This window comes from Clupea harengus, chromosome 5 (genome assembly GCF_900700415.2).
Source record: "Clupea harengus chromosome 5, Ch_v2.0.2, whole genome shotgun sequence".
Classification (NCBI taxonomy): domain Eukaryota; kingdom Metazoa; phylum Chordata; class Actinopteri; order Clupeiformes; family Clupeidae; genus Clupea; species Clupea harengus.
The window spans coordinates 9,877,806-9,904,289 of NC_045156.1; the positions used below are offsets into that span (position 1 = coordinate 9,877,806).

At 44.0% G+C, this 26,484-nt stretch overlaps 1 protein-coding gene across 9 annotated transcripts in view; it reads left to right on the forward strand.

The window, feature by feature from the left end:
- LOC105909843 (band 4.1-like protein 1) overlaps positions 1–26,484 on the forward strand; it is a 92,136-nt gene that overhangs the window by 37,601 nt on the left and 28,051 nt on the right. For 8 of the 9 annotated variants that reach the window (XM_031567636.2, XM_031567642.2, XM_031567643.2 and 5 more), the window contains exons 2-9: positions 9,454–9,545; positions 10,061–10,222; positions 16,888–16,992; positions 20,938–20,980; positions 22,368–22,443; positions 23,216–23,434; positions 25,097–25,187; positions 26,070–26,222. In XM_031567636.2, the coding sequence (XP_031423496.1) occupies positions 9,471–9,545; positions 10,061–10,222; positions 16,888–16,992; positions 20,938–20,980; positions 22,368–22,443; positions 23,216–23,434; positions 25,097–25,187; positions 26,070–26,222 (924 nt within the window). In that variant the 5' untranslated portion in view covers positions 9,454–9,470. The remainder of the gene's footprint in view (positions 1–9,453; positions 9,546–10,060; positions 10,223–16,887; positions 16,993–20,937; positions 20,981–22,367; positions 22,444–23,215; positions 23,435–25,096; positions 25,188–26,069; positions 26,223–26,484) is intronic. The other variant, XM_031567639.2, reaches the window with a different exon arrangement.

A 26,484-nucleotide genomic window follows, 5' to 3' on the forward strand; every position in this document is an offset into this window, starting at 1 on the left:
CTGCAACAAAGGTACAAAGTAATCTGAATGAACAGCATGATGTTCAGTAGGGCTTCACATGTAAACCCTTTGGTGCTAATGTCTGCAGTGTGAAATGCCAGAAAGCCTCCTTTGTATCCACACATCAAAACACAGATGTAGCACACACCCCATGACTTGCCATTTAAGAAGTCACAGTATTTGGAGTAACAGCTTTTTCCCTAAAGGCCGTTGTGAGCATTTAGTTTGTCTGCATACAAAAATAACAAAGGCTGTGTTTGAATATAAATGTAATTTGCCCTTTTTCGCTCTGATTTTTAAAAAGTTTCAGAGAAATAGACTGTATAATCTTATAACCTTGTTATTGTAACCCCAAAAAAGCAAGTGATTTGTGAGTCGTCTGCTAGCCAACTATCTAACGTCAGCACGTTCGCTTACGTTAGCAAGCTAACTACCCACACAGTAGAGAGCTTGCTAGCGAAGTAAACAGCGGTCAACAATTCATAGCGGAGTGATTTGGTTTATCAACACCCCCCCAAATGTCTGGCAAACAGACCAATCACAGTTGTGGTGGCCTGTGTCACTGTGACATTCTGGGGAGTCAGGCTACGGCTTAGGGTGCAGGGCTACACCATACCTTCGGCATAGATTCTCCGCAGAAGCATAACTCTGCCTTTTATCCACCATGCTGTGTGAAGAGAAATATTTTTATAACGTGTCTGTAAAAAGCCCTGATTCAGAGAAAAAACAATCTGTGGATAATAGCACATTTAAATGCTGGCCAGGAGGCGATGACAGCATTCATATGGGCAGCGTTCAGCTCTCATGTACTTTGTAGGGCAGAATTAGGCTGGAGGGGGGGGGGGGATTATTTAGCTGTGGGCGCTGTACCGGATGGATTTTGTGATGGGATTTGGGAGGCGAGTGCGGGATGGACGCAGGTGTGTGGATCTGGACCTCCCCCTGCTGCAGATGTCTGGGTTCTGGCATGGCCCGACCCAACAGCGAGGACAGAGATTAAAGGAGCTGGAGCAGGTGAATGGAGCTGGGCCGTGACGCCCGCTGATAGAGGGATAGAGAGAGAGGGAGAGAGAGATAAAGAGAGAGGATAAGAAAGTGAGGGAGAATGAGAGCGAAAGGGTGGACAAAAGAGGGACAAAAACAGAGGGGAATGGTTAAAGGGAGATAGAGACAAGGATGGAGGAGGGAGAGAGGAGAGAAATATTGATACAGACATGGAGAGAAGCTGAAAAAATAATAAAGGGATAGAGAGATGGAGAGAAGCAGAGGGAGAGAAAAAAAGTGATATGGGAAGTTGAGAGTGAGAGTGTTTTAAGAGAATGATAAGGGAGCAGACTTGGAGAGGGAGAGAGATGGAGTGAGTGCTTCAGAGGGAATGGGAGAGGCAAAGATGGCACTGTGGAGAGATTGAGATAGAGAGCTCCCATCTAAGTGTATACATACTTTGCCTCAGGCTGTCTTGACCAAGCACTGTGTGGTGGTGTGTGTGTGTGTGTGTGTGTGTGTGTGTGTGTGTGTGTGTGTGTGTGTGTGTGTGTGTGTGGTCCACCTGCTCGACATCCTGTCTGCTTTTCCCAACCCAAACCACAGCCAAGTGTGGCAGCAGTGCAGATGGGATTTTTGAACTGGGGGGGGGGGGGGCGCTCTAACATCGCCTAATCAGCTGTGCAGAGTTTTTAACTGATCATTGTCGCCGTACGTAGGGAGAGTGGTGGGGACGGATCGGGGTCACTATGAATCTGGGGGGGACATGTCCCCCCCCCCCCCCCCCCTGTCCCCAGTGCCATCTGCGCGCTTGAAGTGTGGAGCAGATTTGGTCCTGGTCTGGCACACAAACACCAGAACTGCACCAGATCTTGGCCAGATCTGAGCCAGAGTCCGCTACACATTTGGAATAGAGTGGGTGTGAGGAGGTAATCCTTTATTTTCACTGGCTGATTGTTTTGCATTCCATCACCACAGTAGTACTCTCTCTCTGTTACTCTGTTGTGTTCTTTTCTTCTTTTGTCCCTCTTTTCATCATTTTTTCATCCCACTCTTCTTGTCTCTTTCCCTCTCTTCCTCTCATTTTTTTTGTCTTTCTCACTCTTTCTCTCACTCTCTCTGGAACGTTTGGAAGAGGGTGAAACTGTTCTGTTCTGTTTCCATGGCAACTGGTTCTCTGTGCTCTGATCCCGCCCCTCTTTCCTGTGGCACCAAAAGAGCTGCATGGAGTGAGAGAGAGGGATAGAAAGAGAGTGGAGGGAAAAAAGAGTGAAAGAGGGTAAGAGAGGACACAAGTAGAAAAGCGTAGAAAAGATCTGGCTCATATTGTTATATATTCAAGGCGATAGTCAGAATTACTGGTAAAATCACACACAATAGTGCTATACATGTTGGAGGACATGCCTTTGATAGTACAGCTTTCTCAAGGCAGTTTGTAATTCTGCAGTTTGACCTCTCAGTGTCTTCTCTCTCTCTCCTCCTCCTCCTGCTTTCCTCTCTCTCTCTCTCTCTCTCTCTCTCTCTCTCTCTCTCTCCCTTTCTCTCGATCCAGGGACACAGCTGTAAAGGGTAATGGTGTGTGACAGGAAATGAATGGGTATGAATTCACTCCTCTCTTCCTTGCCCTCCTCTTCTTGTCTCTCCTTTCTCTGACAACAGCAGCGGCTAATTTGGCAATTAATCTGAATCCATTACAGATCCCTTGACAAGACACTCCACGCAGACCTTGAGAACAAACAGTGTGAAATAGCAATGTGGGGTTATGTGTATGAGTGAGTGATTCTCTCTGTCGTGCAGCAGGTCCAGGCTATGAAATGGCATCATAAATCACATACATGTGGTTAATGAGGAAACTGAGTACAACCACTAACAATATCCCATTTGTTCCAATATGTGTGTTTGCTTGCATGTGTGTGCATGTTTGTGGAAGAGTTGTGTGTGTGTGTGTGTGTGTGTGTGTGTGTGTGTCTGCCTGTGTGATTTAGATTTAGCTTTACCTAGACCGATACGATCCTTCTTGATAAAAAACTGTTATCCGAATACTTAGTGGTGCCCTGCCCTGCCCACAGACCGCACAGTGAGGGTGTGGGTATGGTTCAGTATCTGTGTCTTTATAAGAGAGAAAGAAAGTGTCTACGGCTGTGTGTGTGTGTGTGTGTGTGTGTGTGTGTGTGTGTGTGTGTGTGTGTGTGTGTGTGTGTGTGTGTGTGTAGCGAAGGGAGAGAGCAGTCACCCCACCCGGCCTTCACAGAGAGTGTGGGTTTATGTGTGTGTGCATGTGAGTAGATGTGTTTGTGTGTGTTTGTGTGTGTGTGTGTGTGTGAGTAGGTATGTGTGCGTGTGAATTGTGGGCAGAGACTATAATAGCTCTCATACACAGAATCTAGAAATGGACAAACATTAAAGAAAAGCTGCCTTCTTTTACCAGAGCCAAGGAGCCATCTCACCCATCTCAAGAGACATCTGATTGAATCTGTAAAGTTTGCACTAGGGATGGGCATTCGATTAAATTGTCTTAATCGATCGTCGGGAGAATTAACGATCGATTTTCGATTAATCATTAATATTTTTATATTAAAATTCACTATTTATAGGCTATATTAAAATGCAGTGAAAATAGAAAAAACACAGCGTGTTTCCTCATTGAGATCTTTATTACAAGATGAACAACTCTTGTGGCAGTTAAACTTACAAGATGGACAACTCTTGTGGCAGTTAAAAGGGATCCGTTCAATGGTTACACTTGAAAATATGCGCTGCTGTACTCTTAAGCAGCGGAGCCGACAGCTAGAAGCCGGTGCTCATAAACACAACTGACCTTCGTTTTTTTTTTCTCTCTAACTAATTAATCTCACCTTTTGAAATTCATTCATCTAGATTCATCGTGATTAAAAGTTTGTTTTCTTCTAAAGACTAAATCTTATAAATTAACGAGTAATCACTTCAGACAGCGTGTATTTTAGACACTGTTGTTTAATTGTATTTTTTTCGTGCTCTCTCGCCGTCAGCCAAGGAATGTATGCGAGACACAATGGTGCCCCTCGACGGTAAATTTTAAGAATTGTCCCCTGAAGCAATTCGAATCACCTCAGTTAGCCCACCGTCTTCAACTATGTTGATGGGCCGACAGTCACCGGCAACCTAAACTGCTACAGCGTTGGTAACCTTTTCACGGACTGGTCTAGTTAATTTCCTAGAGAAGTCGTGGAGTGTGGGTTGGCGACCATCTAACCTGGGACTGCTTTCTGCCGGGTGCTTTGCATTAAGGTGATACGAAGACGAGCTGCTTCTGTGATAGCTACATTCAGCTTGACAAATGCTACATACAACTTTAGTTTTGTCGATCGTTCTGTCATTTTGCCTCTTAAACAGAAACTTTCCGCCCAACAATCCCTCAGCTCTCTCCATCTTCAACTACCGTCTCGGTCTCTTCTATCTAACTGACTGCAGACACACGGCAGTTTCGTGTCAGGGGTCAACGCACACCGGAAGTAAACAAAGTTGCGTTAACTGCGTTCAAATATTTGATTGCATTAATCTCCGCCACAATAATGTCAAATAATAACGCGTTAACTTTGACAGCCCTAAAATAAATAAATTACACGCACACTACGCAACAGAACATGCATGCGTTTTAATCGATGAAAAAATAATTTCATCGAGGAAATTCTTAATGATCAATTAATCGATCGTCGATTAATTATGCCCATCCCTAGTTTGCACATAGAGCAACAGTGCAGCTGTGATTTAGTAACACAACAGTAACGCTCAAAGCATAACGATTGCTCTGAAGTCCGACTCTGCATGTTCTCACTCCTCCTCCTCTCTTTCCTTCTCTCTCTCGTTCTCTCTTAAGGATGTTAAAGTGTCATGTGGCTTGCTGCCCCCGTGGCCTGATCAGAGAAGAGGAGAGGGTGAGGGTGGTGGAGTGGAGCGTGTGTGTGTGTGTGTGTGTGTGTGTGTGTGTGTGTGTGTGTGTGAATTGTGAGAGGTGTTACAACGATAAGCCAAGACACATGGCTGTTTACTTAGCATCTCATTTGCCCTGGCACAGTTTGTCCCCTCTGCCACCCCATCCCCCTTGCCGGAGGAAGTGTCAGTGCCCGCTGTGCAGAGAGAGAGGGAGAGAGAAAGAGAGAGAGATAAAAGAGAGACCTACACACTGTAATTTCAACCGCTTCTTCTGGCGCTGATGGAAAATTGATTGGGCACCTCTGGGCTCCCGGAGCTCAGCTGGCAGGGACAGCTGTGGGAGAATCAGCGTCAGGAGCAGAGGGGGACAGAGAGAGGGAGAGGGGGACAGAGAGAGGGAGAGGGTGGGGGGACACAGAGGCAGAGAACGAGAGACAGAGAGACATCATGGAGAGGGAGAGAGGAAAAGAGAGATAGACGGAGAAGAAGAAGTATGAGAAGACAGTGACAAAAATAGAAGAGAGAGAGAGAATACAAGAGGAGAGAAATGGCAAAAGAGATACAGATGCGTGGAAATTTTAAACATACTGATTACTAAACTATTTTGTGCTTTTGCAATGTACATTCTTTTTAAAACAGTCTTATTGAAATACGTTGAATTGGCAGAGAAAGAGGATATATATCGTGAATGAGAAAGAGTAAATAGATTGAGTGTGTATCCTAGAGACGTTAGTTTTATGTCCATCCTTTCAGCAGGATAGCCTGTTAGAACTGATTTAAACTGATCTGCAGAGGCAACGCCTTTAATTGCCTCCCCTTCGTTTGTTATGAGGGGCGCTGGGTTGGCCATGGGCGGCTGCGCCATGCTTGGCGGTACAGACATGTCGGTTTGCTGAAGGGAGGTGCAGTGTTGACAGTACAGACATGTCAGTTTGCTGAAGGGAGGTGCAGTGTTGACAGTACAGACATGTCAGTTTGCTGAAGGGAGGTGCAGTGTTGACAGTACAGACATGTCAGTCTGCTGAAGGGAGGTGCAGTGTTGACAGTACAGACATGTCAGTTTGCTGAAGGGAGGTGCAGTGAAATGCTAAGAGAAGCTGAGCTTTATGTAAATGAATCCAACCAAGGAGACTTGACTACCCAGTCAGACAGCCGTTGGTCCTTGCGTCATGTACAGCTTCATTTATGAAACACGAGTTGAAGAGTTGAGGGTATTTTTCCTCTGGTTTGCTATTATTAGGAGTCATTGCAAGATGGAAAACAAGTTAATATTCTACCAAACACACACCACTGGGACAGTGATCAGTAAAGTTCAGTTGGGAAGAAAGATGGGAAGATGGGAAGACGGAGTGTTTATTTTTGGTGCTGCTGAAGGATATCAGTGAGCTTTCATTCTGTTGATACATTCTTCTACAGCTGTGTGTTTCCCCCTAGGGAATAACCGTATGATACTCTGGTTATAAATACTAAAAATATAATTGCAGTAAAGCCATACATTTACAGCCTATACTACAATACATTACACTGTTGCGACTGACTTCAGTGAATTAGCTTTAAAGAAATTGAAATTGGTCATATATATTAGCGAAGAGAATTGACTGGAAATGTCTGTTCAGCTATCAGTGGCCAACAGAGGGGTATTTACAAGTATTTACAGGCACTGCCGGCTCCGTTTTCACTCATTGTAATAATGGTAATCTTCCCTTGTGCTAGCAGTGTAGCAGCAACTAGGCCTCTAGCAGGTTTTTATGGCAGTTATAATATTATGATAAATAATAACAGTAACAATGATGCTTTACAGGTCAGTCAGAAATTCTGAGATTTGAATGGCAACCTCAGTCAGATTGACTGAAAAAAAAAAACATTCTTCTGTCTGGCAAAGTTCGAATTCTGACTTCAGAGTTGCCTGAAATGCAGCACAAAAACATGACATTTTTCTTGCGTTGAGAGTGGTCTTTCATGTCGTCCCCTCACAAAGGATGGTTATGAGGCAGTTTGATGGTGGCTAAGGAACACCTCCTACCCATCTCAACAACCCATGCTAACATCCTAACCTGTACCATTTCAGCCTTCATGCTAACATCTGCCTCCTTTAGGCTACTATTCAAGCCTCCATGTTGGTATCCTCTTTTCGGGCGCCATTCAAACATTCCTGCTAATATTCTCTCATTTACCATTTAAACATCCGTGTTAAAATCCTCTCATTCTTTACCATTCAGGCATCCGCGCTAACATTCTCTAAATTCTTTACCATTTGATTAGACGCGCTAACATTCTCTCATTCTTTACCATTTGATTGGACGCGCTAACATTATCTCATTCTTAACCATTTGATTAGAGGCGCTAACATTCTTCTCCTCAGTAACATCTTCTCCTCCTGTACCATTTAAGCAACCTAACCTACAACGATAAGTCAGAACCTCTCTGTGTGTGTGTGTGTGTGTGTGTCAAATAAGTGTCAAGTGAGTCTCTTACTTTCCCTTATCCTCAGAGAGGTGTCCACCGCCTACACAATCCCTGCTCCCTTATCTCATTGTCCTTAGTGACAACCGCCTGCTATAGCAGTGATGTGTTGATGTGATTTGTGCCAAAAGGCCACACGGACCCAGGAGGTCAGTGGAACTGAGAAGAGAGGGGCTGGGGGGTGTAGGGATGAATTGGATTGCGCTGCGACCATGGAAACAGAGCCCTGGAGACACTTAATGAAAGTGACTGACATTCCACCCAATGGAGTAGCCTCTGCTGGTGACAGTCTACCAGGGACTGACATCTTGGATCTCATCAAGCCCCCAGCTCCTTATTTAGTGCAACAAGAGAAGGTTTTTCCTCTTGTCACGAGCGTTTTGTGTGTGAGCACGTCTGGAATGCAGAGCAGAGATGGATCTAAGTGACCTGTTAAATAATGAGCCCTGACATCAAGTCAATGCCTTATCTGAAGATGGGCATTAGTCATCTCAGAATAGCTCTGTCTGCATGTTCTCTCATATCCTCTCTAATGCCTGGCAGATCAGACATAAAGCTGTGGTAGGGGAGGGTTTTTTATAAAGGCTGAGATTTGACACCACTGTACGGTTGCATTATAGGAATGGTTCTTGGGACTTGGGTTTCAGTTAAAAGCCATCCTTAGACATTGGCCGTGATTTCACTATCGGGACAGGGCAAGCTAGGGCTATCTTCAAGCCAATTAGGGGGCTAATGGCCTGGGGAATCAAGCGCAAGGACGAAAAACATTTGTGTTTCTATTATTGGGCCGATTGCCCCGCAGTATTGCCCTAAAACCCGCCCATAACAAGCCGCCTTGCAGTAAACGTCACCCATTTCACAAGCTGGAAGTTTAAGATGAGATATCATGCAATGAAGTCTGGATGCCAGGCACCTACGACCTACAACAGAGCCAGCTGAGTTTTGTACTGAAATATGTTGACATTAACAATTCATTTGTCAAGAGAAAACAGAAATTTTAAATGTATTCATAGCATGGCTGGGACCGCATTGCTTGGGCTAACATATAATCCTTCCTTGCAATAAATTGGCGTTAATGATCATCCGATCTGAATTTGATGGTAATTAAATATCCTTAGCCTACATATTGTGTATTAGATGTGTATCGGATGTTACTTTTGCAGATTAATGCTGTGAAGTTATATGAGTACATGTGTCTTTAAGTAGGTACTTGGAGTTAGACATAGGTTCATGGTTAAGGTCAAATAGTTGTAATGACATATGTGTATGACAAATATGCCCTTCCTCAACATTTCATTAATGATTAACTATTAACTTTATTAGACTCCAGGAAGCATATATAGAGACGATGAGCATTTGTTGGTCCATCATTGGAGTCAGTGGATAAAACTGTGCTATATGTTAATGTTTTTTTGTATAAATGGGAAGCATAGAGCTAGTTCTTATGTAGTTCAAGGATCCTGGGTGAAAAAATAGCTGTATGATATAGTGCTGTGCTCCATATGCCATTTGTTGGAGAAGAAAGATGGTCACATTGTGATATCCGGTATTTTGCCTGGACAGTGAGAGAGTGTTACTCTTTTCAATCCAATCCTCCATGGGTACATTTTGAATTGCATTTAGATTGCTGCAAGGCTGGGAGAATAGAGAGAATGACACCTCTTTATACGAGTGGCTCGCTAGAAGTGTGAAAGTTCAACACTTCTCCGCGGCAGAAATAGAATAACCGAAAACATCTGCTGAAAATACCTCCTACAAAGAGGGAAAAAGGATGCATGACTCATTTTCTGTAATCAGTGAACATACCTCACCTGACAAGTGGAGAAATCTCTGCAGGTACCCTAATGGAGAAGTGAATGAAGAAATGAGACATGAGAAATGAGTGTTGTGCAGTCTACATGCACTTGCAGTTCCGGATGCTATTTAGTGTAAAGTGTGTCTCTGGGTCACTGTGGTTGGCCCAGAAGCTGTTTGTCTTTAGTTCCTGTCTCTCTGAGTTGTTGAATCCCGGTAACCCACTTCCTAATGTCGGCTGGCTGCTTGCCTGACTGAAAAAAACCATTCTAAATACTCTGTTCTCCTTCTTCTCCTTAGGATAAAGAGAAGTTACCATGACGACTGAGACCGGTCCGGAGTCAGAAGTGGGCTTGCATGACTCTGCTTCAGATGGCAAGATGGCCAAACAGGTCAGGCAGTGGGACCATTTGAATACATTTTAATACAATTTGAAATATCCATTGTTTGGCAAATGTAGTGAAGATTAATGATGAGGGATCAAACAAAAGTTATGACTTTTAATTTGCATTTTAGGGCCTGCAATTGGGGAGCAGGTATCAGAGTAATAGGGCCCATTTACTTTCATAGCAGAATTCTGGCTGTGCTAATATTGCAAGGGAGTACAAAAGGATATGGGTGCAATTACCATTTTAGTGTCAAAATTAAGAACATGGCGGGACAAAAGCGCGACCGTTTTATTTCATTTTTTATTTATTTCCTAGTGTTTCTAATATTCGGGAAGAATACCATAGCAATGTCTTCTGATTAGCATTTTGATGTCACAACCAGACAGAGTGAGATTATATTCCTTGAGACGTCAGCCATTCGTTCTGCATGTACTTCTGCAATAACTCGTTAGCCACGGTTCTTTGAATGCTTAATAACTCCATATGATATTGCCTCACTGTTTCCGCCCGTCAAAAAGGACCAGGACAGCAAACTTCACGACGACCATCGAGACGATGCCTCAGAGAGGACGACTCCTGGCAAGATGGCCAAATCCCCGCAGAAATCTGGCAAGCGGTCCAAGACCGCTCCCTTCAAGGTGACTCTGTTGGACAGTTCGGAGTATGAAGGTGCCATCGAAGTAAGTGCAGTTGGACCTCGCCTCACATCACAAAACATTACAACACCCCCACCACCCGCTCACCCGCACATCCCATCTCCCAACCCCCCATCTTTTTTACTCTCCACAGCATTTCCCTTTTATAGACTGCAGCGGGTTTTAAATAAATCTGTCAATAATATAAATCAACTGCCACAACCTGCTGAGTCGCACCCTGTCCCTACCCCCCACCCTACGCTCCCCCCCCCCCCCCCCCCCCCCCCCAACACTAAATTAACATGTTTCCCCACATTGCTCCATTGGCTGCTTAGGGCCAGTAGTCTTCCTCCACAGTGTTTGTAACTCACCCCCCCCCCCCCCCCCCCCCCCCTTACATCGTCGAAGGAGGGACGACAAGAATGTCTCATCTGCTCGACAGCTCTACCGAGGGCTCTGTCTGAGCACTGCTTAAGCCTTTCCCTGCACACAGAGCCGTGGCCTGACTGTTTCTGACGAACCTCCAATGGCTGTCCCCGACTCCGGTGACGAAGACTGGGAGTCTTTGGTCGTCTGGCAGTCTTTGGTCGACTGGCAGCGTTTGGTCGTCTGACTGGAAATGCTTGCGTTGGTGTCTACTGTGTCAGCGATGTTTTTTCAGCTGTGTGCGCCTACGCTTGTTGCTTGGTTGTGCTTGGTTGCAAACTGGAGCAAGTTAATTGGATGAGAGAAACTCCAACAGCTCAGCAGTATCTCAGTTTGCTTTACAGAGCAAACTTGCTGTCATTTTTTGCTGTGTATTTTCTCTTTTAGGAATCTAAATTAAATGAAAGTATTTTTGTTGTTAGAGCTAAAGAAATGACAGAAAGCAAATGTTGTCTCAAATAATGATTCTCTTTGTAATTCTGCCCCATTTGTAAAACTGCCATAGATTTTAAATCTATTACACCAAATACACACACAGCACAGTTGTTCATATTAAGCATAACAGCCTAACAACAATTAACAGCATAACAACAATTAAGCATATAAGTTTGCTTATATTCCACATCTAGATATGTGGTCATGGCCAGTGGTATGAGCAGGTCCAGCAATGAGATATAAGCTCTAGTTATGCTTGTTTGTGGGTGACTCCTGTTACTGCTGCCGATGGCGATGCCTGGTTTGGCTTGGTTGGTTTTAGTTTGGCTATGAACTGGCCGTGATGCGCTCTGACAGCGTCTGGTTGTTTCAGGAGCTGGATGCGAGCCGTGCTGATGTGGTTTGGCTGCAGCCTCCCCGCCGTAGCCGGGGTGACTGATGGAATCAGAGTGCTCTTGCCGTCTCATCCGCCTCACCGGATGACACGCTCTCTTTCTCACTCTGTCCTCTCTCCAGCATGCCTCTCCTTCACTTCTTTTTTTTTTTTCTTTCTTTTTTTTTTGCATTCTTTGCTCTCATCCAATTTTACCCCAACCTCTTCTTCACTTCACATCTCAATCTGTGGCTTTCCTGCCTCTCTTTTGCTCCCCTCTTCTTTTGTATCCCTTCTTCTCTTTCATTTCTTTCCCCTCGTGTCTCTCACCTCGCTGTCTCTCCGTTATTTGCTCTGTGTGGAATCCTGTCTCTCTCGGCTATTGGCCACTCTCCCCTCTCATTCTCTTTAATCCCTCTCGGTGAAGATGGCATGGCGAGATTGAAAAAGCCTTTTGCCTTGAGGAATCAGGACGTCCCTGTCTCTCTCCCTCTCTCGACACTGTCAAGCGTTCCTCTCCAAAGCGTGCAGCCCTGAGATGAAAAATCTATACTCATTACATGCCTCAACCTGGGCTCAGTCAAGTGGAAAAAATAGCAGTTTACTACTGGCTGCACTAAGGACACATGCTTGGGAATGAATCAGTGAGCTGTTAGGGTCCGAGGCCCGGTTAATCGCAGTGTTCATTTTATATTTGTTGCCTAGCTTGCGTTGGCCATTGTGTTTGTAGATTGACCTGCATGTGTAAATTAAATATCGCTTTTTCTACTCTGCAGCACAAGAAGGCAAGCTCAGTCAGAGATAAAAATGTAACACATGCCAGTATACATCAAAATTCTCTGAATTTATACTCTCTGAATCTTATGCCGAAAATTCTGGTCCACCTTTTCTGTATCATATAATCATATACAAGGCCTTTTCTCAACCATATGTCAATGTTCCTGTGATTCTTCCGCCCCTTGTCTTGCGTAGAAGAGATGCTTTAGTGTCAGTGTATCTAACACATGGCGAGCTTCTCTTGGCACACACACTGACTATTAAATCACTGCTACCAGACTGACTGAGGCTCTGTCGAGCTCCGGCGCGTGATCTTTCGAGGGCGCCGCCTGCGCTCCGTTGTTTGAGCGTTAATAACGGGGTTAGATGAGATGCCCTCCCCAGTAACGCCACCCACCCCCTTAGAGCACACAATAGCAGCACTAAGGGTAGGAGGGGGGAGGGGGGGCAGACAGAGAAAGCAGGCAGAACTTTGTCAACTTTCACTGGAGGAGGAGGAGGAGCGGAAACAGGCAGGCGTTAGAGGCAGGGGTTAATTGGCTCTCTCTTGACACGGCCGCTGGTCCCCCGCCTTCCCCCTCCTCCAGGGGACTGTGGATGTTACTGGGAGGCGGAGTGGTGTGGAGGAGGAATGTTGGTGCAGGGAAAGCACGTTGTGTAATGTTAACACAACGGTGTTTTTTTTTCTTTTTCTTTTGGCTTCAACGATGTACGTGTAAACAATGCTCTCCGTGGGGACAGAACGGCACACCTGCACAGGTGCCAGGTCACGGCGAACGAACCCGAGGGAACACGCTGCCTCCGATTGTTTCCCCGCGTTCTGCGGAGATGGTTTAAATGAGAGATGAACCGCAAATGAGACCACATGCCGTGCAGCGCTCCAGGGGCTCAGTTACTTCAGATCCGGAGATCTGACAGCGGAGCTAATTACTTCTGAAGCGGTTTACTAAAAGTGTAAACTTAAAGTAAAGTTCCAGCCCCTCGCAAGAAGCTCTACATTAAATGAGCCAGTCTCTTTCCCATCTTTTCCCCTCTTAATCAAAAGCCGGAAACATCACTGAGAGGGTTCCAGTGAGACAGAAATAAAGGCAGGGATGGATAGAGAGAGGGAGAGGATTTTAGGAGTAAAACAGAGGGAACACCCTGTTGTTGCCTGGGCAACGGGTTGCTCTGCCTCACTGTCACCAAGGAGACCAGCTGGTGAAGAGCGAGGAGCCTGCCCAGGTGTTCTGCATCCCTCTCATAGATGCTCTGTGACTGTTGACATCCTGGTCCTCAGGGACATGCTGAAGTAACTCTCAGCCCTTTTATATAGAGACATCTTATGGAGTCACCATGGGAGATGCACTCAAACATTTCTCGCTGTCACCGTATCAGAAGAGTGCTCCCTTGCTAGTTTTATGTGTGTGTGTGTGTGTGTGTGTGTGTGTGTGTGTGAGTGTGTCTGTGTGTGAGGGTGTTTGAGAGAGAGAAAAGGGGTGCAAGAAAAAGATTGAGTGCGTGTGTGTGTGTGTGTGTGTGTGAGCGAGAGAGAGGTCTTGCTTTGCTAGCTTTGTCTTATCTTTATGTGCCTGGAGGGAAGATAATATTGAATTGTACATTTTATCATGACAGAAGCAGGAAGTGAGTTAATCACACAATGTCTTCTTCCATCATCAGATATAATAAATGACTTAGTTCAGATTTTGCTTAGCCATTTGCTCACAGCTGTTAGAGCAGTGTCCTTTTGCACATGCTACAATTAAACTGTGTACCACACACACAAGTCAGTGAGCCTCTCACACATAAAATGCACGTTAGACATGTTTAACTTCATTGTACATGGGATTATACTGAAACCCCATACAACCTTATACAACCTTGATTGCATGTGTAGTGAAAATAAACAAGATCCTTTCTGCCATTCAGCTATTAACAGTGGTGTCAAAAGTAAACACATTCCTTACTCAAGTAGAAGTATTGATACTGGAGTTTAAAAATACTCTGGTAAAAGTCGAAGTATCGACTTAACCTCTTTACTCAAGTAAAAGTAAAAAAGTACAGGCTCTAAAATTTACTTAAAGTATAAAAGTAAAAAGTAACCTTAATAAAAAAAAATGAAAAAAAAAAAATGTAAAGCTAAACTAGTTGGACTTAATATAATTGACACGACTGTAAGAAATAGAAGCTTAATTTAATAGCTGATGAGTGCTACATGGAGCCCAAGACATGGTAAAAAATGTCATACAAAAATATAATAATGCTGTCAAAGACAACAAACTCGAAGAGCATGTTTTTCTCAAACTTTATTGGAATTCAAGTAGACCTTCACCCCATTTGCACATTCGTCTCTCATCAAGGGCCTTTGCAACTAGGTTCATAGTCTTCGCATATTCTGCCAGAAATGCAAGCTCGACAGGAGTAAACCTGTTAAAATAACAAATAAAAAACTCAAAATGTCATATATTTTTTTTCATGGAACACCTTCAATTCAATAACAAACCAATTATGTAATGCTAATCTGTGCTGAGGGTTAGTAAATATACTGTATATATAGTGTTTTATAGCTTTTCAATTCAAAGTGAAAGAATATAGATAGTTCAGCTTTAAAAATTAAAAGGGGCAGGTACATACATGGGTATTTTTAGTCGCATTCAAACCAACAGGACAGCTCAAAACAAATGTGACACTAAGGACTACATGAATTTTTTGGCGTGATACATTTTTCAGTTATCTCCCAGGACAATCACAAGCCTAACTAACACATTTCCTGTGGGAAACACTGATATATAAACTGAATATTAAATAGCCTTATATTAGCTTACTACTGTGCAGTGGCGTTTCTACATTAGGGGCACGTGGGGCATTGCCCCACCAGATCCCCATGGCGCTGTTTTGCAGAAAGCTCAATCTGGGCTTTGTGGCAAAATATATCTTATTTTATTTAATATGCATAGTAGCGTGAATGTGTTTGTGAATGTGTGTGTGAGAATAAGCTTGACTCACAAGCATTATAGTCCTGTTTTCATGTGTGTTTCTCTGTGTGCTTGCTCTGTGAAATGCTGCTCTCCGCTGTCCTTCTCTGCTCTGTGGGCTACGGCGCAAGCTTAAGACCGTTGCCATGGAAACATTAATGAGCGTGAACCACACAGGCCAAAGATAACATTGGGAGATGGGGCACTATCAGATGTGCCCCACGAAATCTGCCTAGCGACTCGAATATTGCGAAAACCGCGAGAACTGTACCCTGTAACTGTACCAAGAGAAAAAAACATAGTCTGATCATATCAGACAGGCCAGTAACGTTACTGCTAGTTAGCTATCGCTAGTTTTCGAGTATTTTGGAAGTTTTAATTCAGACTACAATGAGGAATGTAGACTATTTATGTGAGGTGACATGACCTCATACAAAATTGCCCCACCAGAAATGCTAAAATCGACACTGCTACTGTGTAGTACATTTTAGATCGTGGTAGTGAATTAGCCTACATCGTATTTGTCAAACATCACAGAGAGCTAACTAGGTTAACCTGTAACTTAGGATCCTCATTAGGCAACTGCTAGCAAGCAAACCAAGGCATGTTGGCATGTTCCTCTGCTAGCTAAGCTGTCGCAAGCATTGTAAATCGACCATTATTATAATAATAATAATAATAATAATAATAATAATACAGAGCTTACCTCTACATGTTTTGAATGGCAAAAGTACGTGGTTCTTGGGTTCGAAAAGTTTGCACCGCATTCTCCATGCACCTTTTTGCTCCCGACGATTTCGAACAATTCTTTGAGGTAGGGCCACGGATGTGGAAGGTTTTGCTGTTCTCCATCGCCACTACTGTCTTGCGTCTTCAGACCCTCCAGACATCTCGCCAGAGTTGCCATCTCTTTCTGACACTGCCATTGCCGCGCGTTGTATCATTTGTTCGCCTCTGTTGTCTTGTTTTGCGTCATGCGTAAAGAAGATGGATAGTAGCCTAACCAATGAGTGTCATGGGTTACTATGCTTCATCCAATTACGCTCGAAATCAGTATATCTGGATGGCGCCATTGATCTGTATTGGATGATGACGCACATTTGAAACTTTTGAAATAAAACCGGAACCAAGAGTAACGAGCCTGTTTTAAAAATGTAAGGAGTAGAAAGTACATATACTTGTGTTAAAATGTAAGAAGTAGAAGTAAAAAGTTGCCAGAAAAATAAATACTTGAGTAAAGTAAAGATACCTAAAAATTCTACTTAAGTACAGTAACGAAGTATTTGTACTTCGTTACTTGACACCTCTGGCTATTAATCAAGTAAACAATGGAAGGGTAAGGTCTGATGTGGTGACTGGTGATCACTAGGGCAACGCAGGGACGCACTTTATTTTACAGTGTCCTTTTAAATTAAATTAAATTAAAAATGAATTTGAATCCTTTTAAAATCGGAATGACACCAGTGTACAGTCAACATTCTAATCAGTGTGCCACATCTTATGGATACAATGTCCAAGTACTCTTACCCAACCCTAACAAGTTTGATTTGTAGTAAAGTATAGTTTATATTTGTGTTTTTATCCAGCCCTGGTATTTATAATACAAAGTATCACTGTGCGATTACTCACCATCCCCATCATGTGTTCAGTAACTAGTATTAGACTACTGCACAGTAGTGACAATATAACCGACCCACAGTAACAGAGGTAACTGTGTGTCTGTGTTTTTATGTGTTTATCTGCAGAAGAACGCTCGTGGACAGGCTCTGCTGGACATGATGTGTGAACACTTAAACCTCCTGGAGAAGGACTACTTCGGCCTTATCTTCAGTGACTCAGATAGTCAGAAGGTAAGATGAGTTACTTTACAATCACTATTAACCCTAGTCTTATGGTATTTACTATAATACTACTATTTGTGGTACTGCAGTGTAAGTACTAATACACTTATGTCTGTATATTAGTGTTACTGTCAGTATATTAGTTTTAGCATTAGTTTTCAGTGGCGAGCTAGCATGGAAGAAGGCGATGTGAGGCAGATATCTCAGTTTCTGAGCAATTGCTGTGCTCCTTAGATCACACAGCCCCAGAAATGACACACACACACACACACACACACACACACACACAGTACAGTACAGTACATAATTCATAACACAACGGGACCACAGGAGGGCAGGTCTTACTTGGCAATGACACATACACTGACAGTGAACAGATAATGTGAAACTAACACAGGGCATAAAACAAGCATAAACACACGCTTACATCAGACATTACACACACACACACACACACACACACACATACACACACACACACTCTTACTAGACACTAAATGGGTACACCACCTGAGCGCTAACGAGCGCTAACACCAAGGCATGCCTGGAAGCTACACAACAGCGTTCTGCTAGCCTACCCCGGGGACGCTACAGTTAGCATTAGTACTTGTGCTGCTCAAGCTTTACTTTAAATCCATGACAGAATAGCATGGTTATTTATGCCTGTGTTTGAAGAAAAAAAAACATATTGTTAGTTAAGATGAAAGGGCAGCATAATGTGGAATGAAAACCTTACAGAACAGTTGATGATTGAATTACAGCCTTCTGTTTCTGCCGCCTGAAACCTGCTGCTCTAATGCGCGCTGAATGTTGAGGGTGGAACATTTTGAAAACACTGTGATGAAATATGATTGAAAAGGTTCATTTGAATACTACAGAGACATAAGCAGAGGCTCAGTAAGCACTAATCAGCCCACACAGTCTGCTGAAAGAACATTGGTGTTTTTTTCCGTACAGAATATATGTGGCTTTGCAAGTGTCGGATTCAGGAGAGTTTTATGTTTTTCAAAATTAGAGGAATGAATGAGCGAATGAATGAATGAACAAATTAATCAATAAATGAATGAGCGGTTGCAGTTATATACAGCAGCTATTGTTGAGCAGAGAGAGAGAACTACCCAGTTGGTTGTATCAATGACAATTTAGACCTTGATTAGTTAATTTATGCAATTCTGCTCAGGGAACCAGTGCCACCAAGTGTCCTTGGTTATTTTTATGACTGCTGAGTTGGGATAAAGAAAACTATACTCCCATTTTGTTTATGGTTTATTGTGTGATTGTACTGGTGTGTTATCAGGGCTGTCTGTGCTTTGTTAGTCAAGCATGATTGTGCACGTTTTGCATCTTCAGAGAGATGAGATGTTTTGCCCCATCTGGTTGGCTGGTTATTCTTACAATGGCACATGTCACATGGAGGAGTTGATGCAATATACTTTATTGTATACGTACAAAACGTCTGCTATGCGGAAGACAGTATACTAACCAACCAAGTATGTCCTTCTGTCCCGTATCCCATGCATTTGAATCATTAGTTTGAACTATGTTAGCTGAATGGTTTATTGTCTTACATATTTCAGGGGTAATTTGGTTATTATAAGCCCTGATAAGCAGATATATAATACCTGCTTGACCTTGCTTTACATGCCATTCTATAGGAGGCATTTGTTGAACAGGAACCAACAGTATACTCTACTATCAGAGTGAAGTTTAAAGCCATCATTACAGTAATGAAGGGTCTAAAAAAAAAAGCCCACAGCCCTTCCTAATCCTTCCCACCCTGCATGTAAGTGTGTCACGCATCAAAAAGACTTTTGTGTGCATTGTGTTCCATGCTTGGCGTTAAATCTGAACCGGACAGGCTAATTGTAGTGGGGTAGGGTAATCCTGGTATAATTACGCCAGGGGCTAAGATTTGTTTTTCAGGCTGCTGTTCAATGGGGTTCGGGCATGTTGGCTCGTGTTAGTGAGCGCTTTAGTAGGAGAGCAGTACGCCCCAGCCATGTCTCATCCGAGCAGTGTGTCTCATGTCCCGAGGATTTGACGACTTTGCATTGTGCAATTATCAGTTTATGGGTGTGTAACCGTTTTCTAAAGAGAGGGGGGGGGGGGTTTGTTGTGACACATTAGACAAGAAAACAGACATGTTTTTACAGGTGTTGTCCTTGGATACGCAGCCAGACTGAATATAAGTGATCCACTAGATGCCAAACTGAGGCTTTGGGCCGACGCGTTAATCTTTGCGAGTTCGGATACCTCGGCATACCGGAGGGACCCTCCTGTTGGGAAAACAAGTGGGTTTTATCAGCGGCCAGAGCACTGCCCAAGCACCACTCTGACCTTAAGCCAAGGGGATGAGATTGAAATGTCTCCCACTCCCTTACCCTCTCCCTCTCTATCCCTCCCCTCCTCTCTCCCCAAAGATATTATCCCCACACCGTCTGGAGGGAAACACTTATTTTTTTCTCGCCAAGTGTCTGTTATTGCTTGGTGAGCTATGACCGTACTGCAGGAGATAGTGGTGCAGTAATCTGTACGCTTCCTGTCAGTACGACACACAGAGGGGAAATAACAAAAGCTCCCAGGCTCAGGGATAATTGAGCACTCTTTGACTTGGCCTGTGACCAGCAAGACCCGGAAGATAAGAATGGCTGTGCACTTATTAAGCTATTTAACATTTTGATTGAGCAGGAGTTTCCAGGGTAGCTTACATATGGGACAGTGTATTCAATATTGTACTGTGGTGACTTAATCCAGGTTGATGAAATACTGCCCTAGTCCTCCACTGTATGTTGTACAATGTTTTTAGCTTGTATTTTCTATTTTTTACAGTTATTCAACGAGGCGATACAGTAGCTGACTTCGAAATGTTATCTGGCCAGGATTTGGCTTGAATTAGGGCCAAAACTGGAACCTGTTTTAACTCATGTTTGGGCTTTTAAAGCAGACCCTAGAGAAATTCAAGCATTTTTTTAGATTCGGGTTTTTCACTCTGGGAAATCCCTAATGCCATGTTGTCGGATTTTCTGATTGGTGAGAACAGGCCCTAAAACCCTCCATTTGTCTCAAGGGGAACTGAATCTACCAACACATGTCACATGGGCCCTGCATTTCCCAAAATGCATTTCTGGAAGTGAGCACTCATGTAATGTATGTGTGACACACAGGCAAAGAGGGGAGGATGAAGAGAAGGTGAGGTAAAGGGGTGAGGCGGAAGTCAACCCCGTTCTGTCAGGACACAGTCTCTCTCCCGCAGACATTATGAGCCGGATGATGGGATTCAGTCTGCCAGAAACCCCAGCTGTATTCATAAGCCTTTCTGTTGTGTTGTGCAGTGTTGTGCCGTGAGACTAGCGCCATCACAGCCTAAGTAATTGCTGGCCGTTTGCAAACACTTTCATTTTCCCCGCCTGGCCCGTACGGAGCCTGCTGACAGCCACGGAACGCAAAATTCTTATCAAAGACTTAAAACACACACACACACAAACACACACAGACTCAGAAACACTCAGACACACACCTACACTAACACAAAAACACACACACACACACATACACATGCACATACAGACACACACACACCTCTGTGAGTTGCTAACCTTATTAAGAAACTCTTCCAGACAAGCCGTTAGTTCTGGAAATAGTTCTCTCTCTCTCTCTCTCTCTCTCTCTTTCTCTGTCGTGACACTTGTCTTCGTACAGAGACAGTATAATGGGGTACAATCTGATTAAAGCTGCACTGTGCTTAAACACACTTTCATTTCTCCCCTTCTTCTTTCAGTCAGCAGTGCGTGCGTGTGTGTGTGTGTGTGTGTTTAGCTGTACCTGACGTTGTTTCACTGCGACACCTGTTTGAAATGTGTATCTAGTGTGTGTGTGTGTGTGTGTGTGTGTGTGTGTGTGTGTTGTTTCACCGTGACACCTGTGTGAAATGTGTATCTGTTGTGTGTGTTACAGAACTGGCTGGACCCCTCCAAAGAAATCAAGAAGCAGATGCGCAGTGAGTGTTCCTCGACAGACCACACCATACCTTACACACACACACACACATATATACACACTGTCGCAGCCCAGCTCTCAGCAAGACGCAACAAGGGAATTATCCAAAAGTACGTTCTTTATTAACTGTTTAAAGTTACAACAAAGGTATTCAAACATAACAGAAAATGGGGTAAACCCTCCGGCTTGCACCCAGTGCAACCGGCACCTTCCCCTCTGTCTCTCTCTCTCGTCAGTCCTTCTTACTGACTCTTTAAACCATTCTGTTTGACTAGATTGGCACTGATCAGCAACTAGTCAAACAATCTACAGGTGAGCTTTCAATTAAGGAAAGCCCGACCTGCCTAGTCCCCAGAACACCTCCCCAGGGTCCTAAAGTCTGCCCTGTATAGGCCTGGTAAGGGAATTCACCCGTGTTCAAACCAAGTGGGACCCAAACGCAGCTTGGGGCACCACAACACACACACATATATACAAACACACGCGCACGCGCGCACACACACACACACATATACACACACACGCATACACACATGCGCACACACACACACACACACACACACACACACACACACACATACAGAGAGGGAGATTGAAAAACATGTGTGGACACCTCCTTGAATGCACATAGACACACACACACGCACGCTAGCACACACGCACACAGAGAGAGACGGAGAGACAGAGAGAGAGAAGAACATGTGTGGACACCTGCTTGACTGCACACACTAGGAACACTCCCAAAGAGGCACCAACACCTGCTGAGAGTGTTCACGCAGTTAGTACAAAAACACATATATCCACACTGTGCATGTTATACACCCAATACACACTCACACATGCACTATGTGGTACTAAAATGCTATGGCGGAGCTATGTACAACACACACACACACACACACACACACACACACACACACACACACACACACACACACACACACACACATGCACACGCACACGCACACGCACACAAATGCTCATAATTCATAATAACGCTTACAGTTCCTCTTATATAATCTTCACACATACACACACACACTCATTTCCCATACATAACAAATAGGTCTTTAATTGCCTCCCCTGCTTGTTTAGCGAGGACTTGTGTGTGAGATGGACAGGAAGGCCAGATGCTGTTTTGAAAAGAATCTCGTTTGGAGTGACCTTGCCTGTAATAAGGAGCCGCTCACTCCTACACCAATGAATCTCGCTGCAGGCCCTTTAACTGTTTGTCAGGTGGATCCACCCTCCATTAAAGAGGCCCCATAACCTTACCCTGTCTGCCTCTCTCTCTCTTTCTTTCTTTCTTTCTTTCTTTCTTTCTTTCTTTCTTTCTTTCTTTCTCTCTCTCTCTCTCTCTCTCTTTGTGTTTGTCTGTCTGTCTACAGCCTCCCCCTGGCAGTTTGCCTTTGCGGTTAAATTCTACCCACCAGACCCTGCCCAGCTTATTGAAGACATCACCAGGTATGTATAATGGAGGCCTGTGAGCACAGAGCTGTGCAGTGTGTGTGAAACTCACTCCCTGACACCATAGGAGACATACTAGTGATGCTAGCCGCCATGGGTATTAGCCTCGCTACTAGCACACTCCTCTCCCATGTATTAGCCTCGCCACTAGCACACTCATCTCCCATGTATTAGCCTCGCCACTAGCACACTCATCTCCCATGTATTAGCCTCGCTACTAGCAGTCATCTCCCATGTATTAGCCTCGCCACTAGCACACTCATCTCCCATGCCGGAGGCTGCAGATTTGAGATAGCCTTGTGCTGGGACTTCTCGGAACCAAAGGTTATGTAGCTTAGTGCAGCCAGTGTTTTGGAAGTGGGAGCTTTTCTTATCTGCTGTGGAGGTATCTGGCTGTGATTACTCTCCCCTTTGTTTACCTTCTCTGCAGTGTTTCATTATCACAGTTGATTGACTTGAGTTAGGGGAGCACCTAGAGGAAAATTGGCTGTGTAATTATCATTAGTTTTTTTTCTTCTTTTTTTTTTTTTTTTAAATCACTTCAATGAGCAATCGGTCTCTGTCTTTCTCTCTGCCCCTGTCTCTCTTCTCACTTTCTCTCTCTTTTTCTCTCTCACCATCTCTTTACCTCTCACTTTATCCTTCTCTCTGCCTATCTCTCTCTCTCTCTCCTTCTCCCCCCCCTCTCTGTCTTTCTCTCTCTTTCTCTCCCCCCCCCTCTCTCTCTTTCTCCCCCCCTCTCTCTCTCACACTTTTTCTCTCTGTACAGATATTACCTGTGTCTGCAGCTGAGGGATGACATCCTCTCTGGCCGGCTCCCCTGCTCCTTCGTCACACACGCGCTGCTGGGCTCCTACGCGGTGCAGGCGGAGCTGGGTGACTACGACCATGACGAGCACAGCTCCGACTACGTCAGCGACTTCCGCTTCGCCCCCAACCAGACTCGAGAGCTGGAGGAGAGGGTGATGGAGCTGCATAGAAACTACAGGTGAGGAAAGCACTTGCATGGAGAACACGAGACATCACCTGTGTACTCACTCACCAGGGGTGCGTTTCCCAAAGGCACTGTTGAACAGCTACCACAGTTAAATGATAGAGAGACTATCATTTTTAACACTCTCTCACTGTTATCATGGTGGTTGATCAACAATGCTTTTGGAAAATGCTGTCCAGAACAGCAATGATATTGGACTGAGATACTATATGATTTTAGTTATACACAGGAAAAGATGTTCAAGTTGTCGTGCTATTAGTTGAGGACTTCCCACTTTGGCCAATCCTCACAATGTCACATGCATCAACAAAGCTGCCTTTGTGAGCATTTGACGACCCCAAGTAGTCTGCAAGCGCCTCAGCCACAACCACTGGCTTGCTTTTTCAGCAGCCACAAACAACTCCTTTAAAACTCTTTTGAGTGACCATCCTCAAAAATCATCCTCAAAAAGTGTTGTGGTTGATTTAGCCACAAAGCCTCTAACACCTATCTCCACTGGTTTTGTGTTTGCTTTCCAACCTCGTTTCCTCGCTTCCGTTAACAGTTCCTTGTAGCCTTACTCCATGCTTTCCAACTGTCACCTAGCCCTAAACTCTGCTCTTCCACTCTGTACCTCCCCAAAGATATACCTATGCTGTAATGTGCCTTGTACATGTTACCCGTTCCTTGTGGATTCCACTTTCTCCCTGCTTTTACTGTTGGAGCTGGATCAAACTGACAGTCATCTCCAGGCTGGCCTTAGCACATTTGAACTCCTCCACCAAGCTGGTCATTGGTAACTCCAAAAATGTTTCCATATAAAGCTACAGTACTTAGACAACATGGCATCCCAAGTAATTTCCTAACTGCCTTATTCATGACTCTCCACCTCTGTTTCAACCTCTGAAATAGTCATTTTTGTAAATTTTCTTTACAGTTATTGAGATAAACAGACAGACACAGGTCTATTTCTGTAGGGATCATTTACATGTAGTCAGACACTTACAATATAATGACATTCTGAGCCTGTCATGGGCAGAAAAAAGCAGTTTACTTTGACGCGGATGCATGTCCAATGGGATTACATTGTATAGCCGTTTTGCGGCTGTCAGTTCTAACTCAAAACTGGACCAATTTCGCTTGTTAATTGTCCTTAAAACAGGGCCCAGGTTGAAAATTCACGAAGTTTCCCTTTTAAAGCACAATTAAATATCCTCAAAATGTGCCCTGACTAATGCTGAAATCTTCTCAGTGACCTGAAAGTAACCGAACGCCTTCCACAACAGCCTGTGTGGCACCGATCCAAAGGCATCCGCGAGATCCAAAAATACCACACAGAGGTCTCTGCCTTCTGTCCTTGCTGCCTGAATTTGATGCCAAACCATGCCACTATGTTCCAAACATCCAGAACATTAGCCCTGTATGGCCAACTGGATAGATCTATACCGTTGGCCATACAGTACTGCTAGATACTGAGTTGCAGTGGATCAATTGTGTTAAGTAGCTATATAAAGACTCAAATATAAGAGACTTTTGAAATCTATATTGTGTGATCGTTGTATTTTTGATTGATATGGTTGAAAATATGAATGAAGCGTATTGTACTTAGTGTAGTGTGTTAATGGTGACTGGGTACCAGTGCATCTGCTGATGCATGCTGATTATTGTAACTTTGAGCAGGGGGATGACTCCTGCAGAGGCCGAGATCAACTTCCTGGAGAACGCCAAGAAGCTGTCCATGTATGGAGTGGACCTCCACCACGCCAAGGTATGGAACATAAGGGATGGGACAATGAATCTGCATGCAGTGTTGCCATGCAACATAAGGGATGGGACAATGAATCTGTATGCAGTGTTGCCATGCAACATAAGGGATGGGACAATGAATCTGTATGCAGTGTTGATGCCATGCAACATAAGGGATGGGACAATGAATCTGTATGCAGTGTTGCCATGCAACATAAGGGATGGGACAATGAATCTGTATGCAGTGTTGATGCCATGCAACATAAGGGATGGGACAATGAATCTGTATGCAGTGTTGCCATGCAACATAAGGGATGGGACAAATGATCTGTATGCAGTGTTGATGCCATGCAACATAAGGGATGGGACAATGAATCTGTATGCAGTGTTGATGCCATGCAACATAAGGGATGGGACAATGAATCTGTATGCAGTGTTGATGCCATAAAACATATGGGATGCAACATTTAATCTGCATGCAGTGTTGATGCCATACAACATATGGGAAGATTAGTGTTTGTGTGTGTGTGTGTGTGTGTGTGTGTGTAAATGGAAAAAAAAGTTATTCCTTTTATTTTCTATTAATCTTTACAAAGCTCAAGGACTCGTAAGAAAAGAACAGCGCTAAACACACATACAACCTCCATCACAGTACAGTTCAAAGACACTACAATAACAAAGAGAAAAGTAAACCCGGAGGGAGCAGCTGGGAAGTTTAGTGGAGAATAAAATAGAAAAGAAAAGAAAAGAAAAGAAAACACAAGAAAAGAAACAGCACAAAAAAACAAACATAAAACAGTCGTCACCCTGGTGTAATGCAACAAACCACAGGCAGTAGATACCAAATTCAGTGTTTTTTTTTTTAGTTTTTAATTTCTTTTTGTGCGTCTGTGCTGTGTCTCAGGACTCCGAGGGGATTGACATCATGCTTGGCGTGTGTGCCAACGGCCTGCTGATATACCGGGACCGGCTCCGTATCAATCGATTCGCCTGGCCAAAGATCCTCAAGATCTCCTACAAGAGGAGCAACTTTTACATAAAGATCCGACCAGGCGAGGTAATTTAAGTCCATTGTTTGGTTCTGATCTGACGTGACACGGTAAAAGCTTTCTCCTCTAATGAAGCCTAGACTGTGGAATTCAATGAATACAACTTAATTAAACGAGAGAGCAAGAGAGAGAGAGACAAAGAGGGAGAAACTTAAAATCAAACACTTTTCTCTATTGGTCTGAAACAATGTATATTGCAGCTGGGCTAGTTTGGAGGTAAAGCAGCCATTGAAGCCTTTGCTAAGCGGACTGAGGAAACTGATTAGCCGT